Here is a 16,440-nt window from a genome sequence, read left to right as displayed (position 1 = left end):
GTCTTTCATTCCACTGCGATTATGTAACCCCGGCCCCTTTACCCCCCCTCCCCCGCTGTTCCCAGGATAGATTACCTTATAGGCGCCACAGCTGCTCCTGTGAGACTCCTGGCTCCCGTTGGTCCCACTCAGCCAATCAGTGACTGCAGCAGGCCGTGCTCTGATTGGCTGAGCGGGACCGATGGGAGCCAGAAGACTGGCAAATAACGGCCGTTATTTTGAAACCACAGCCATTATAATACGAATAACGTTCATTATTTGTTGATCAATGCCATAATTTAGGTGGTGTGTGAACATAGCTTTAGTTCCGCAGCAAAACCTGCTGTGATACTCTTTCTGGTCATTTTATATGGCTTTACATACTCACTGCGAGTATATAAAGCCATAGAAAATGACCAGAAAGAGTGTGTAAAGCCCCTTCCCACTTAATCCACCGCTGCCCGGCTAATACATTACCCGCCCGTGCTCCTGGATGCTTCTCCGACTCCCTGACATCCGGCTCAGCCAATCGGTGGGTGTGGCAGGGCAGTGCAGTGATTGGCTGATCGGGACACCAGGGAGCCTGAGAAGCAGCCGGGAGCTTGGACAGGTAATATATTAGCCGGGCAGCGGTGGGTTAAAAGGGAAGAAAAATTTCCTGCAAGTATGTAAAGAAAGCATGTCGCAGCAGATTTACTGCGATACTCTGTGTGTGAGACTGATCTTAAAGGGGTACTCCGGGGGGGCTATTTTGGGATCTGGGTGGCTGAGAGAAAAGACGTCCCCTCACCTCCCCGGATCCAGCGGCGGGTCCCTTATCGAGGCGCTTCGGTCCCCGGCCACTTCCTGGAGTCTGACGCGGGCTCGAGACGTGATGTCTCAAGTCCGCTCAGCCAGTCTGTGACAGAGGCGGGATCCGTTTCAAGTCCGCTCAGATCCCGCCTCTGTCACTGACTGGCTGAGCGGAATATGTATATTGGCAGGATAACTTCTCAATTTTTTATTATTTGCTTTTTAGGCTCAGAAATTCAGTGGAAAACATCATGGAAGGTTACCTCCCCAGAATGCTGACATATGACTCCGCGCTAAGATCTAAACATCCTGGAGGGAGACGTGGGACCTGCACAGCCCGAATACACCTGCTCTACTTGTTAGCATGCCTGAGCATACTCTTCTCCATCACAGGTGATTCCTGCCAGGCCTAGAGCTTTCTACATGGAGAGAAAAATGCTAAACTGGTTTTACTGAATGTGCCAGAAGCAGCGTAACCAGAATTAAAGGGGATGTTCAGTTTTCATGATGTGTTTATTCATTTTCTAGCCGGCCTTACCAATCATAGTATGGAGGCAGATGGTGTTACTTATAGTGTTGTTTGGCAACGTTCTCCATTTGATTCCCTGGCGTCTGGAGAAGTTGGACACAGCCCTACAGCTGCCAGGGAAACTTGGATACAGCCATAGGCCATAGGGTGTATCCTTGTTTTCCAGGACTCCCTAGGGCTGCATCCAACTTTGCTGGGAGTAACGTAATGCTGAACGCTCAGGTTTGGAGAACGTGCCTCTGTGCCATGTGCATAGTGTCCCCTATGACCCTGGCACACTGTGTGCTGCCCGACCACTCTTGATTGGGATGGTTATGGACAGAAATATTCTCCCCCTACAATCACATTAAGTCACCAACTAAGGCTCTGTTCACACCTACAGTAGTTTTTCAGGATTGTACACTACCGTTCAAAAGTTTGGGGTCACCCAAACAATTTTGTGTTTTCCATGAAAAGTCACACTTCTTCACCACCATACGTTGTGAAATGAATAGAAAATAGAGTCAAGACATTGACAAGGTTAGAAATAATGATTTGTATGTGAAATAACATTGTTCTTACATCACACTTTGCTTTGGTCCCAGAATCCTCCTTTTGCAGCAATTCCAGCATTGCACACTTTTGGCATTCTAGCTGTTAATCTGTTGAGGTAAGCTGGAGAAATTGCCCCCCACGCTTCTAGAAGCCGCTCCCACAAGTTGGATTGGTTGGATGGGCACTTCTGGCGCACCATACGGTCCAGCTGCTCCCACAACAGCTCAATGGGGTTCAGACCTGGTGACTGCGCTGGCCACTCCATTACCTATGATAGAATACCATCTGCTGCTTCTGCTGTAAATAGTTCTTGCACAATTTAGAGGTGTGTTTAGGGTCATTGTCCTGTTGTAGGATGAAATTGGCTCCAATCAAACGCTGTCCACTGGGTATGGCATGGCGGTGCAGAGTGATAGCCTTCCTTATTCAGAATCCCTTTTACCCTGTACAAATCTCCCACCTTACCAGCACCAAAGCAACCCCAGACCATCCCATTACCTCCACCATGCTTAACAGATGGCGTCAGGCATTCTTCCAGCATCTTTTCATTTCTTCTGCGTCTCACAAACGTTCTTCTTTGTGATCCAAACACCTCAAACTTGGATTCATCCGTCCACAACACTTTTTTCCAGTCTTCCTTTGTCCAATGTCTGTGTTTTTGCCCATCTTAATCTTTTTCTTTTATTGGCCAGTCTCAGATATGGCTTTTTCTTTGCCACTCTGCCCTGAAGCCCAAAATCCGTCAGCCGCCTCTTCCCTGTAGATGGTGACACTGGTGTTTTGCGGGCACTATTTAATGAAGATGCCAGTTGGGGACCTGTGAGGCGTCTGTTTCTCAAACTAGAGACTCTAATGTGCTTATCTTCTTGCTTAGTTGTGCAACGCGGCCTCCCACTTCTTTTTCTACTCTGGTTAGAGCCTGTTTGTGCTGTCCTCTGAAGGGAATAGTACATACCGTTGTAGGAAATCTTCAATTTCTTAGCAATTTCTTGCATGGAATAGCCTTCATTTTTAGGAACAAGAATAGACTGTCGAGTTTCAGATGAAAGTTCTCTTTTTCTGGCCATTTTGAGCGTTTTATTGACCCCCCAAAAATGTGATGCTCCAGAAACACAATCTGCTCAAAGGAAGGTTAGTTTTGTAGCTTCTGTAACGAGCTAGACTGTTTTCAGATGTGTTAACATGATTGCACAAGGGTTTTCTAATCATCAATTAGCCTTCTGAGCCAATGAGCAAACACATTGTACCATTAGAACACTGGAGTGATAGTTGCTGGAAATGGGCCTCTATACACCTATGTAGGTATTGCACCAAAAACCAGACATTTGCAGCTAGAATAGTCATTTACCACATTAGCAATGTATAGAGTGTATTTGTTTAAAGTTAGGACTAGTTTAAAGTTGTCTTCATTGAAAAGTACAGTGCTTCTCCTTCAATAATAAGGACATTTCAATGTGACCCCAAACTTTTGAACGGTGGTGTATATACAGTAATATCTGCAGTAATATCTGATATCTGCAATATCTATTAGTCAGTAATAGATCCGTATAGCATCCATAATCCGTGTTTTTTCTCAGATCAGCCAAGTAGAGAAAGGTGATAGTTCAGTAAGTGAGAATGGTTTAAAATGATTAATCATCCGTGTTTTTTAAGCATTTGCGGACGTTATAGATCTGTAAAAATTACAGACACTCCCATAGACTTGTATGGGAGAATCTGTGTCGCAGTTATGGTCTATACCAGGCTTAGGTAACCTTGGCCCGCCAGCTGTTGCAAAACTACAACTCCCATCATGCCTGGACAGCCAGAGCTTTAGCTGGAGAGCCAAGGCTCCCCATCCCTGGTCTATCCTAAAGCTTATCAGCAAATTACAAAGCAGTAAAAACTACAGACTGTGTGAACAGCCCTATTGAAATCAATGGGCCCTAATTTTGCCCGTAATTGCAGATCTGAATTTACGGAAAAAAACAACGGAATGTGTGAATGTCCAGTTGTCTGATAATTGTTTCTGCATTCAAGGGTTAATGTTTTCTAGCAAGCAAAGAACATCCAAAACTCCAGACTTGCACACATTCCCTGTCACCTCACATGAACATCCTTGGCATATGAAGTGGAATCAGGTCAGAGCCCCCCCCCCATAGTGTATGTGGGGGAGGGGAGGGACAGAACCTCTTGGTATCCGGCAGCCATGCTTGTTTGATGAGCTGTGACAGAGAGACTGCGCCAAGCAATGTCAACATGACTGACTGCTGGCTATTATTTCATATTGGCGTTAGCTGGAGCTGTAAGGTAGAGTCTAGTGACAACCTGGGCATCTCATCTACCAGCAAATCTGAATAGGGCCCTATTACACAGGATGATTATCGTGCGGAAAATCGTTATTTCATTCCAATTTAAACAATAATCGTCCTGTATAATCGCAGGCAACGATCGATTTCACTCATGTGTCGTTGATTTAGATCTGACCCTAAATCATTGTTATTCGTTCACTGTAATTTCACATTCGCCACGAATCGTTCAGTGTCGTTGCACATTGTTCCTACTTTTGCTGGGATCAGATGGAGTAAACGATCGTAGTAACTAATGACTATTGTTCATTGTATTAAGGTGAACGATTTCAGGTTAACAATAACAACCTTGTTGGCAAATGTTTGTCGTTAATCGCTAAAAATCGCTTTGTCTAATGGGACCCTAAGGGTACTATTACACGAAGCAATTTTTTAACGACTAACAATAAACATTCGCAAACGAGACTGTAAATCGTTCACTATATTACACAGAATGATCGATTTCGATTGTTGCCTGCAATTACACAGAATGATTATTGTACAAATGCGAACGAAATAACGATTTTTCACACGATAATCATTCCATGTAATAGGGACCTAAGGGTGGGTTTACACAGACAGATTATCTGACAGATTATTGAATCCAAAGCCAGATTATAAAGAGAGGGAAACAGGTCATAAAGTAAGACTGGGATTTCTCCTCTGTTCAAATCCATTCCTGGCTTTGGCTTTAAAAATCTGTCAGATAAATCTGTCTGTGTAAAGGCACCATTAGGTTAATATTAGACAGGCCAATATGAAGAGCAAGCGAGAGGTCTGCTGCCGCCTCTATTGCACGGAGCAATGACCCGCAGAATTTTGATTCATGTTTAAAAACAGCGATCATCTGACCTCATGCATGTCAGCTGATCGTTGCCTTTCAACATGACCCATTATACCAAGCGATTATCGGCCAGAATGGCTGATAATCACTTTGTGTAATAGTACCCTAAGGACCCTATGACTCGGGATAATTATCGTACGGAAAATCATTATATCATTTGAATTTAAACTAATCATTCAGTGTAATTGCATATCGTTCATTTATTTGCTGGGAACAGATGGAGTAAAAAAAAACACGGAGCGATAATTCACCCAATCGATCGTTTAACGATTTTGAAGCAACAATTTGATTTTTATAACATTCAGAGTTTAAATGAAGAGATAAATCGTTATTGCGATCGTTTTAAGATCGCTTAAGCCCACCTCACGCATAGGGTGAATCTTTGAAAGACTGTTTACACAAAGCGATCTGCAAATTTTTAGTGAACGACTAACGACTATTTGAGAACATGTTAAAAGATCACAATGAACGATTTCTCACTCGTTGCTTGATCGTTCACTGTGTTTACACGAGCCGATTATCACTCAAATCCGATTGTTCTTGCGAAAATTCGAACGATAACCGTTCCGTGTAAACGCACCATAACGATTATTGTTCTGTGTTATATGGGGAAAGATTTCAGGTTAACGATATACAATCTCGTTTTGTCTAATAGGTTCCTTAGGGTACTATTACACGGAACCATAATCGGCCGACACTCCATGTAATAAATACAACGATCAGCCGATGACAACGATCATCAGCTGATCGATGATATAGGTTTGGACCTATTTTTGTCGAGCGCCGACCGTGCACTGCTACGTGCAATAGTGGTGCGCGGCTGTCGACTGACGATATACATTACCTATCCACGTTCCAGGGCTGCTGCTGCGGTCTTCTTCTCCCCGGGTCCTGCGCGCTCTAGCTTCAGAGTGGCCTGTCAGCTGACAGGCCGCCCGGCCAATCACAGGCCGCGGCAGTCCAGGCCTATGATTGGCTGAGCGGCCTGTCAGCTGACAGGCCACTCTGAAGGTAGAGCGCGCGGGACCCATGGAGAAGAAGACTGCAGCAGCAGCCCTGGAACGTGGATAGGTATTGTATGTAGTTAAGCCACGAATATCCTTGGCATAACGAATATGGGGCCGTGTAATAGGTCCAGTAAACGAGCGACGATCTAGCAGATCGCTGCTTGTTTACAGGTATTATCAGGCCCCCATTGGCCCGTGTAATAGGACCCTTAGTCTTGTGCTGAGCTCTTTCCTCCAGCATAGGTGGCAGATACGCGCAGTGTATGGGAGGATTGGCTCCCAACCAGCACAATGGATTCTCATTCCCTCCCACTTACCTGCTGTGAATAGAAGTTTTGTTTGACTCTGAGCGCACATACATTATGTATTCTTTACACATGTATTATTAACAGCAGCTCCCATAAGGCTTTTCACTGGCATGTGGTAGCAGATAAGATAGAATACTAAGTGGACACCATTCAGTGAATAGCTGTGTATATAGACTGAACAGTGTAGCTGCTTGTATTGACCAGCTATGCTCCCTCCTTCAGCTTAACTACTGATTAATCGAATATCCGCTCCATACTGTCCGTCTAGTATTACAGGTTTTTCATGGTGAACCTGGGAACCCTTTGTTTGAATGTAACTTGCCCACTGATACCTAAAATTAAAGGGATACTCAAATCAACTGGTGTTGGAAAGTTATACAGATTTGTAAATTACTTCAATTAAAAAATCTTAATCCTTCAGGTACTTATCAGCTGCTGTATGTCCTGCAGGAAGTGGTGTATTTTCTCCAGTCTGACACAGTGCTCTCTGCTGCCACCTCTGTCCATGTCAGGAACTGTCCAGAGCAGCAGCAAATCCCCATAGAAAACCTCTCCTGCTCTGGACAGTTCCTGACATGGACAGAGGTGGCAGCAGAGAGCATTGTGTCAGACTGGAAAGAATACACCACTTCCTGCAGTACTTACAGCAGCTTAGAAGTACTGGAATGCTTGACCCTTTTTTTAATAGAAATAATTTCCAAATCTGTGTAACTTTCTGACACCAGTTGATTCGAAATTAATTTCCCCCTGCCGGAGTACCCCTTTAACAATGGAACCTCAAGCTAATGTATATAGTTTAATAGAAGGGTGTTTTATTTTTGTTGTTATTATAACCAGAGCTGGATTATTATCTGGGTATACAGAGCCTCTGGTAATGGATAACTGCTCTTTATGTCAGATTATAACTCGTGCTATGGGAATTGGTGCAGTTGTCCCCAGTTATTATTTGCATGTACTGAATGGAGACAACTGCACCTATTCCCATACATGATGTGTAGCTCTGTGCTCTAAACATAGACTGGGAAGATGGAATAACTGTGGTGACTATGATGTTTGATGATGCCGCTAATGTATGTCGATATAGGGACTTTGTTTTTTTGCAGAAATCAATAGTACAGGCGATTTTAAGAAACTTTGTAATTGGGTTCACTAGACGAAAAATGCATTTTTATCATGAAAAACTAGTTTGAAGCTCTTCCCCGTCTTCATTGTTTTCTCTGGAGAGGAGAGGGGTGGAGGCAGATGAGGCACCAAAACAGGACAACAAAGAGTTAAGTTACAGCTACATCACCGGGCTATGTCCTCTGAAGTCAGCACTGACCTTTCAGACCTCTGAATACCGGCTTTCACACAGGTCCCGCTGTGTAATCCTATGTCCACTGCTGGCTACTAATCTCCGTCCTGCCCCCTCCCCTCTCCATAGGTTACACAGGGCACGTCTGGTGTAAAAGAGTCGAGATTTCCTGATGATGAGCAGTGGATGAGAGAAAGAGGGGGGGGGGACCCGGGGAAAGTCTTTTTGAATGCAGATAATGGCATATTTGCCTAATAAACCCAATTACAAAGTTTCTTAAAATCGTCTGTACTAATTTAATTGTAAATTTCTGCAAAAAAATTCAAACAGTGACACTTTAAGGGGAACAGTGGCAACATTTTTTTTCTCTCACATCAACCATTGCCGAGTCAATTTGAGTTTGGGTTGTTTAAATAGAAGTACTTTACAAATCTGTGTAATTTTCTGACGACAGTTGATTTAAGAACCTTTTTTTTTTTCCTCTGGAGAACCCCTTTAAGGAAGTAAACAATGAAGGTTCCAAATAAATGCCTGCAAGCACCGACCTTGTGCTAAGTGTATTCCAAGTGATGGAAAGTTGTCTAACTTGTATATCTTGTTGTTATACAGTTATTTACTGAGCCTTAAAGACTCCTTTGTATGGATACTTAAAGTGTCACTGTCATTTAAAATATTTTTGCAGAAATCAATAGTACAAGTGATTTTAAGAAATTTTTAAGAAATACAAAAAAAAGCCTCTTTTTGTACCTAAAAAGCTGTTTTTCTACCTCTCCCATTCTTATCTGCTCATTATCAAGCAAAACCGTCTTCATTACAGAGGAGCAAAGTGAAGACAGATTATCTGAGTCCATTATAACCTATAGAGGAGGGAGGGGGAGGGGATGAGTGAGCAGGGAGAGGAGGAGACAAGCAGCTGTACAGTATGGAGACTGTCTGGGCACAGAAAATGTTGGATTCACAGGTCAGAAAGGTCAGTGCTTATCTGGGAGCTTGGTGAGAAAAGATCACAGGATGTTGTGCTGTGCAGGGCTGCCTTTTCTCCTCTCTCATGCTCACTCATTCCCCTCAACCCCTCCCTTCTCCATAGAGAATAATGGACACAGAAATCCTGCTTCTTCTGAAGTGAGGGGGGAGCTAGGAAAACAGCTTTTTGAGCACAGAAGGAAACTCTTTAGCTTAACAAAACCTATTAGAGTTTCTTTAAATTGCTTGTACTATTGATATTTATTGATTTCTGTCATGTATTGATTTACATGGCAGTTCGGCTTTAATGTCATTATCAACCATTTGGTGTTAATTAAATTCTTTTTTTTTTTTTTTTTTTTGTCACAGACGCCGTCCAAAGCCGTTCCGCATGTCACAGAGGTAGTATTCAGTTTGGGACTGGTCTGAGGACTAAGAACGATACTCACTACTTGAGGGTGACTGACGGCCCCCAGTCCGTATACTCCTGCCATGACTCCTGCTGTCAGAGTCGCTCCTGCAATGTATTCTGGATGCTGGCGGACACATGCATCCTGGCTGACTGTACACCACAGAGTTGTATACTAACAGATATGAGCACTATGGACTCTCTGTTGGTGCTTGTGTTTAGAGAAGGCGCCTCACCCACCTCCTCGTATCACCACCCTTCAGATACTTTAACCAGAAAAGAGAAACCTCATGGAGGATCTCCCCGGAAATGGTGGAATACGGGGGCGCCTGCCAGACACAAAAGACAAGTAGCCGATGGAAAAGGTGAAAAAATACAGACCGGACAAGAACCACTATTAAAGAAAAAACACCAAACTGACTTGAAAACCCTCGGAGCAAACCAAATAGCAGAGGTAGGTCAACATATACCAGCTTACATTGTGGTAAAGAAATGCCAATAAGACATACTAGTTACTGTATTTTTCGTTTTAAAAGACGCACTTTTAAGCAAGAAAATATCTTGTGTCTTATGTGTCCTGTGTCTTATATACTGGAGACAGAGCAGCCAAACACTGACTACACCGCTGATGTCTGGAGGAGCTGTGCAGGTACTGATAGCTGCACATTGTTACCGATGTCCTTGCAGCCCTTGCTTAAACTCTATACATTACCTATCCTTGCTGCAGGGCTCCTTTTGCGCTCTACTTCGCTCTCTCCAGCTGACAGGCCGCTCAGCCAATCACTGAGCTGAGACAGGCTGCTCTGAAGCTGCAGCGTGCGGGACCCGGGGAGAAGCAGAGCGCAAGAGGAGCCCTGGACCATGGATAGGTAATGTATACAGTTTGGAAGTCATCAGTCGCGCACCGCTATTACACGTAGCGATGCGCGGTCGGCGCCCCAAAAATTGTGGGTCCAAACCTATATCAACAATGAGCCGATGATCGGTGTCACCGGCTGATCGTTGTGTTTATTACACGGAGTGATAATCAGCCGGATAGCGCGTCTTACAGTCAGGTGCGTCTTCTAAAGGGAATAATAGGGTAATTTTAGGTCTGTATGCTGGGTAGACTGTATTATATATGCAAGTTGAAAAACACTGTAAGCAGCATAGGAATAAGACTGTAGGCAACATAGGAATGTATAGATATTACTGATACTGAACTGGTTCATGAGAGCAGAACGATACAATAGGGAAGAGGCGGACTATGTATAAGGTTCGTATTTACATTGCATTTGTTATGTGGAGTTTTTATGAAACATCAGAGTAGAGGTTATGGAGTGACTGAGTGATATGACTATCGGCTTAAAGCCCTATTCCACGGGTCGTCAGAGGAGCAAACGAGCGCTCTCAGCGCTCGTTTGCTCCTCGTTCCCCGCTCGCTGCCGCCGCTATTCATCGCGGCGGCAGCGAGCGGGAGGGGCGGTGGGGAGCTGCGGGGGGGCTGCTCGAAGGATCGCTGATCGTCCGGGCAGCCCATAGGATATAGCAGCGTCTGCTGCCGATGCTCCTATTCAACAGAGCGACAGCAGCAGATTGCTGCTATATCAGTCGCTTGTTTTTCAACATGTTGAAAAACAAGCGACTGCAACGATCAGCCGACATTAACGATTTCGGCTGATCGTTGCACTCTATTCCAGGGGACGATTATCGACGATAATCGTTCCGTGGAATAGGGCCATTAGCATTACGTGCTGCGGGATAAGACCTAGACCTGGATGCCATCAGCTCCATACTGTAAAAAAGACATTTTTAAAGGGAAAACAAATGTAATCTGCTGATATCTCCATCTTGCACATGGTGCACTAGAGGCGGGGCCTTCTAATGATTATCATTATTAAGAGTCAGCCGGCCGGGGACATATAAGCAGGTTAAAGAGTCAGCACAATAGGGACATATAAGCAGGTTAAATTCGTCTAACCAGCTGGTAGTTTCCCTTTAATATGTTGTAGCCATAGTATAGCCGTAGAGCAGTAAAAGGTCCTACATTTTCTGCTCTCCAGCTGTTCCACTTCCTCCACTTCCTGTGCTGATACTTCCGCAGAAGACAGAGGGGCTGGAGCATGTTGCGGGCACTGCACGAAAACACGCCAGCACACTATGTCTAATGTCGCTGTAATAATTGCCAACTAGAGATCACTGCCCATAACATGCTTCCAGCCGCCTCTCATCTGCGGAAGTATCAGGGGCAGAGGGAGGAAGGGGAGCGCTGGAGAGCAGAGAAGGTAGGACCCTTTAAGGAATTATAAAACATCTGTAGGATACGTCCTCACAGGACACACATCTGCAGCATTTTCGCAGGTATATTCAGAGCGGTAAATGTGCACCACATCTGCTGGATTATGGGAATTCTTTTTCTTAAAGGGAAGCGGTGTCCAAAGGTTAAAAATCAAGGGCAGCAGGGGGTGGGAGAACACTGTAAAGAATTATACTTACTTGTCCCTGCAGCGCCACCAGCGCCCACACAGCCTCCGGTCTCCTGTTTCCCTCCAGTTCTGGCTACAACTTGGTCCTCCACATGTAGGAAGTACCTGCTCAGCCAGTCAGTGACCAGTTCTGCCCCTGTCACTGACCGGTTGAGTGGGCATTTCTCAGCTGAGTCATGAAGTTGCAGGAGGCTGGCAGGGATCTGGGAGCGGTGGCACTGCGGGGATACAGGGTAAGTATAATTCTTTATTTTTAACTTTCATCCAGAGTTCTCCTTCAATATGTCATCCACATTGCTGCTACTGTAATACTCTGTGGACTCTGTATACTCCGCTCTTGAACATTGACTCTGTATACTCCGCTCTTGAACATTGACTCTGTATACTCCGCTCTTGAACATTGACTCTGTATACTCCGCTCTTGAACATTGACTCTGTATACTCCACATGTAAGCATACCTTGTTTTATAGTGTTTGTTGGCACTTTATAACTACATTTGTTTCCTATCCCCCGCAGTCCGGCGTCTGTGTGCTTTACACCGCTCCAGCTGACATTAGTCACACACGAGCATCAGAAATTTGCAAGTAGCTGCTCAGCCATGAAACATAATCCAACAGACGTCAAACACTTATTACAAATACAGACTTAAAGGGGTTTGCCGTGTTATTTTTACTTGTCTTCTATCCACAGGAAGCCTGAGATGGGGGGGGGGGGGTGAGGGGTGAAGCCGACCTCTGGACCCCCAGGATCTCTACAACAGCACCCCGACCCCTTTTTGTGGACTCTATAGAGAATGAATAGCGCTGCGGGTCACTCGCTAATCTGCAGCTCCATTCATAATAGAGTCGGGGCACTGTCCTACAGATCCCCAGAAATCCCAAAATCTCATACCTTTTCCTGTAGATAAAGATAACTCAGCAAACCTGTTTAACCCTTTGAGGACCAGGCCCAAAATGACCCAGTGGACCGCGCAAATTTTGATCTTAGTGTTTCCGTTTTTCCCTCCTCCCCTTCTAAGAGCTCTAGCACTCTCCGTTTTCTATCTACAGGGCCATGTAAGGGCTTATTTGTTACAGGAATAGTTGTACTTTGTAATGGCGTCTTTCATTTTACCATAACATGTATGATGGAATTCCAAATATATTATTTATGAAGATATAAATAGATTCTCTAATGTTATATATTTTTTTTTAAGGAAATCCTTTTTTTTGGCAATTATAAATAAAATGGGACTATTGTGACGCTTATAACGGTTTTATTTTTTCACCTATGGGGCTGTATGGGGTGTCATTTTTTCCGCCATGATCTCTAGTTTTTATTAATACCATATTTGTGAAGATCGGACGTTTTGATCACTTTTTATTAATTTTTTTATATATATAATGTAACATAAAATCGGTAATCCGCGCACTTTTTTCCCTCTTTTCGTGTACGCCGTTTACCGTTCGCAATGATGCTTGTTATATTTTAATAGATCGGACAATTACGCACGCTACGGTATATTATATGTTTATCTATTTATTTATTTTTATATGTTTTATTTATATAATGGGAAAGGGGGGTGATTTCAACTTTTATTGGGGGAGGGGTTTTGGGGTAGTGTGTTAGTGTTTTTAACTTTTTTTTTTTTACATATTTGAAGTCCCTTTGGGAGACTTTTACATTCACTACTTGGATTTTTACACTGATGAATGCTATGCCATAGGCATAGCATTGATCAGTGTTATCGGCGATCTGCTCATTGAGCCTGCCTGTGCAGGCTCAGTGTAGCAGATCGCCGATCGGACCGCACGGAGGCAGGTAAGAGACCTCCAGCAGTCCGTTTCAACGATCGGGACCCCCGCAGTCACACTGCGGGGGTCCCGATCGGTAAGTGACAGGGGACTCCCCCTGTCACTTAGGGTGGTATTACACGGAACGATAATCGGCCGAATTGGCCCGATTCGGCCGATTATCGCTCCGTGTAATAAATGCAACGATCAGCCGATGACAACGATCATCGGCTGATCGTTGATATAGGTTAGAACCTATTTTCGTCGGGCGCCGACCGCGCACCGCTGCAAGTAATAGCGGTGCGTGGCCGGCGACTAACGATATACATTACCCATCCACATTCCAGGGCTGCTCCTGCCGTCCGCTTCTCCCTGCGTCCCGCGCGCGCTCTAGCTTCACAGCGACCTGTCAGCTGATAGGCCGCTCAGCCAATCACAGGCCGCGGCGGTCCCGGCCTGTGATTGGCTGAGCGGCCTACTAGCTGACAGGCTGCTGTGACGCTAGAGAGCGCGCGGGACCCCCGGGAGAAGCTGACGCAGGAGCAACCCCGGAACGTGGATGGGTAATGTATGCCAGTTTAGCAAGGGCTGCAAGGACATCGGTAACGATGTCCTTGCAGCTCTTGTCAAACGATTATCGGGCCGTGTAATAGGTCCAGTAAACGAGCAACGATCTAGCAGATCTCTGCTCGTTTACAGGTATTATCGGGCCCTGCTCGGCCCGTGTAATACCAACCTTACACTTAAACGCCGCGGTCGCGCCGCGATCGCGGCGTTTAAGGAGTTAATGACACGCGGCAGCGCGATCGCTGCAGCGTGTCATTACTGGTGAGGTCCCGGCTGCAATCTGATTGCAGCCGGCCCCCACCTTCTATGAAGCGCGCTCCGCTCTGGAGCACGCTTCATAGCGTGAGAAACACCCAGGGCGTACAGTTACGCCCTAGGTCGTCTGGGGACAGACTTCCATGGCGTAACTATACGCCCTGGGTCGTCTAAGGGTTAAAGTGTCACTGTGTTGTTTTTTTTGTTTGTTTGTTTTTTTTTTTGCAGAAATCAATAGTCCAGGCGATTTTAAGAAACGTTGTAATGGGGTTTATTAGCCAAAAGATGAATTTTTATCATGAAAAAGCAGTTTGAAGCTCTCCCCCCTGTCTTCATTGTTCTCTATGGAGAGGGGAGTGGTGGGGGAGATGAGGCACCAAAACAAGACAACAAAGAGTTAATTTAAAGCTACATTACCTGGCTATCTCCTCTGAGGTCAGCACTGACCTCTCTGACCTCTGAATACCGGCTTTCACACAGCTTCCACTGTGTAATCCTTTGTTCTCTGCTGGTGACTAATCTCCCTCCTCTCCTCTCCATAGATTACACAGGGCCCGACTGATGTAAAAGAGTCAAGATTTCCTGATAATGAGCAGTGGATGGGGGGGGGGGGAGTCTTTTTGAATGCAAATAATGGCATATTAGCCTAATAGATAGATAGGAGATAGATAGATAGGAGATAGATAGATAGGAGATAGATAGATAGGAGATAGATAGATAGGAGATAGATAGATAGGAGATAGATAGATAGGAGATAGATAGATAGGAGATAGATAGATAGGAGATAGATAGATAGGAGATAGATAGGAGATAGATAGGAGATAGATAGGAGATAGATAGGAGATAGATAGGAGATAGATAGGAGATAGATAGGAGATAGATAGGAGATAGATAGGAGATAGATAGGAGATAGATAGGAGATAGATAGGAGATAGATAGGAGATAGATAGGAGATAGATAGGAGATAGATAGGAGATAGATAGGAGATAGATAGGAGATAGATAGGAGATAGATAGGAGATAGATAGGAGATAGATAGGAGATAGATAGGAGATAGATAGGAGATAGATAGGAGATAGATAGGAGATAGATAGGAGATAGATAGGAGATAGATAGGAGATAGATAGGAGATAGATAGGAGATAGATAGGAGATAGATAGATAGATAGATAGATAGATAGATAGATAGATAGGAGATAGATAGATAGATAGATAGATAGATAGATAGATAGGAGATAGATAGATAGATAGATAGATAGGAGATAGATAGATAGGAGATAGATAGATAGATAGATAGATAGGAGATAGATAGATAGATAGATAGATAGGAGATAGATAGATAGATAGATAGATAGATAGGAGATAGATAGATAGATAGATAGATAGATAGATAGATAGATAGGAGATAGATAGATAGATAGGAGATAGATAGATAGATAGGAGATAGATAGATAGATAGATAGATAGATAGATAGATAGGAGATAGATAGATAGATAGATAGATAGATAGATAGATAGATAGGAGATAGATAGATAGGAGATAGATAGATATATATAATCTATTTATTTATTTTTTTTTATTTCTCACATTGTGTGGCCTAGTTTTAAAATTTTTGTAGTTTATTGACTATTAGGGTATAATCGGTGTACTACCAAGGCCTTTACTAGCCTCTTTGCTGCAATAACAATCCAGTGATATCCTGACAGAGATTGATATTAACCATAGCAACTGAGGGGTTAAAAATGTCCAGGATTGGAATGATCTCTGGTCTAGGCCATAAAATGCAAGTAGAATGCGGGAATTGTAGTTTTGCAACAGCTGGACGGCCAAAGGTTCTCCATCACTGATATACGGGTGTTGCTGTAGTCATGATGAATTCCTTGAGGGGTGTACTTTCTAAAATGGGGTGTTTTTGGGGATGTTTCTTCAGTTTTGGCACCCCTCAGCCTCTGCAAACTTGAAAAATATATTAAGAAAATGGAGGCCCCCAAAACTCACTAGGTGCTCCTCCTTTATATATAAAGATAGGCATGCACCTCCATTTACTGTGGGACGGACAGTTGTATCTCTCCTGTCCTCCCCATACATGTTAACTGTGTTCTCTGTGGGGAGGGAAGTGGTAAGCCGCAGCCAAACTACTCTGGCAGCAGCTTATATCTCAGAGAACAAAGGACTCAGGCAGTGATTTTCCATCATGTCCAACTCCTGTCAGTTGGTGTAGTCTTGAGAGAGCAATGTTTTTTAACATGGAAGTTTATGTCTGATAGATGTTGGTAAGTAGCATCTGTCATAGCTGCTTGGTAGAAGGATATGTTTGAGAGTTCCCCCACATATACCACTGCTGGACACTGCAAATAAAAGCAGTCTGTACCCATGTTTTCCAGGACTCCCTAGA

The 16,440-nt window shown here is 44.1% G+C and overlaps 1 protein-coding gene across 4 annotated transcripts in view; it reads left to right on the top strand.

The window, feature by feature from the left end:
* The window catches only part of KIAA0319L (KIAA0319 like), a 79,910-nt gene that overhangs the window by 18,417 nt on the left and 45,053 nt on the right, over positions 1 to 16,440 (top strand). For all 4 annotated transcript variants that reach the window (XM_069971639.1, XM_069971640.1, XM_069971636.1 and 1 more), the window contains exons 3-4: positions 998 to 1,164; positions 8,947 to 9,440. In XM_069971639.1, the coding sequence (XP_069827740.1) occupies positions 1,023 to 1,164; positions 8,947 to 9,440 (636 nt within the window). In that variant the 5' untranslated portion in view covers positions 998 to 1,022. The remainder of the gene's footprint in view (positions 1 to 997; positions 1,165 to 8,946; positions 9,441 to 16,440) is intronic.

The sequence above is a fragment of the Dendropsophus ebraccatus genome, chromosome 5 (genome assembly GCF_027789765.1).
Source record: "Dendropsophus ebraccatus isolate aDenEbr1 chromosome 5, aDenEbr1.pat, whole genome shotgun sequence".
Lineage (NCBI taxonomy): Eukaryota > Metazoa > Chordata > Amphibia > Anura > Hylidae > Dendropsophus > Dendropsophus ebraccatus.
This window is presented reverse-complemented; position numbering and strand designations above follow the sequence as displayed.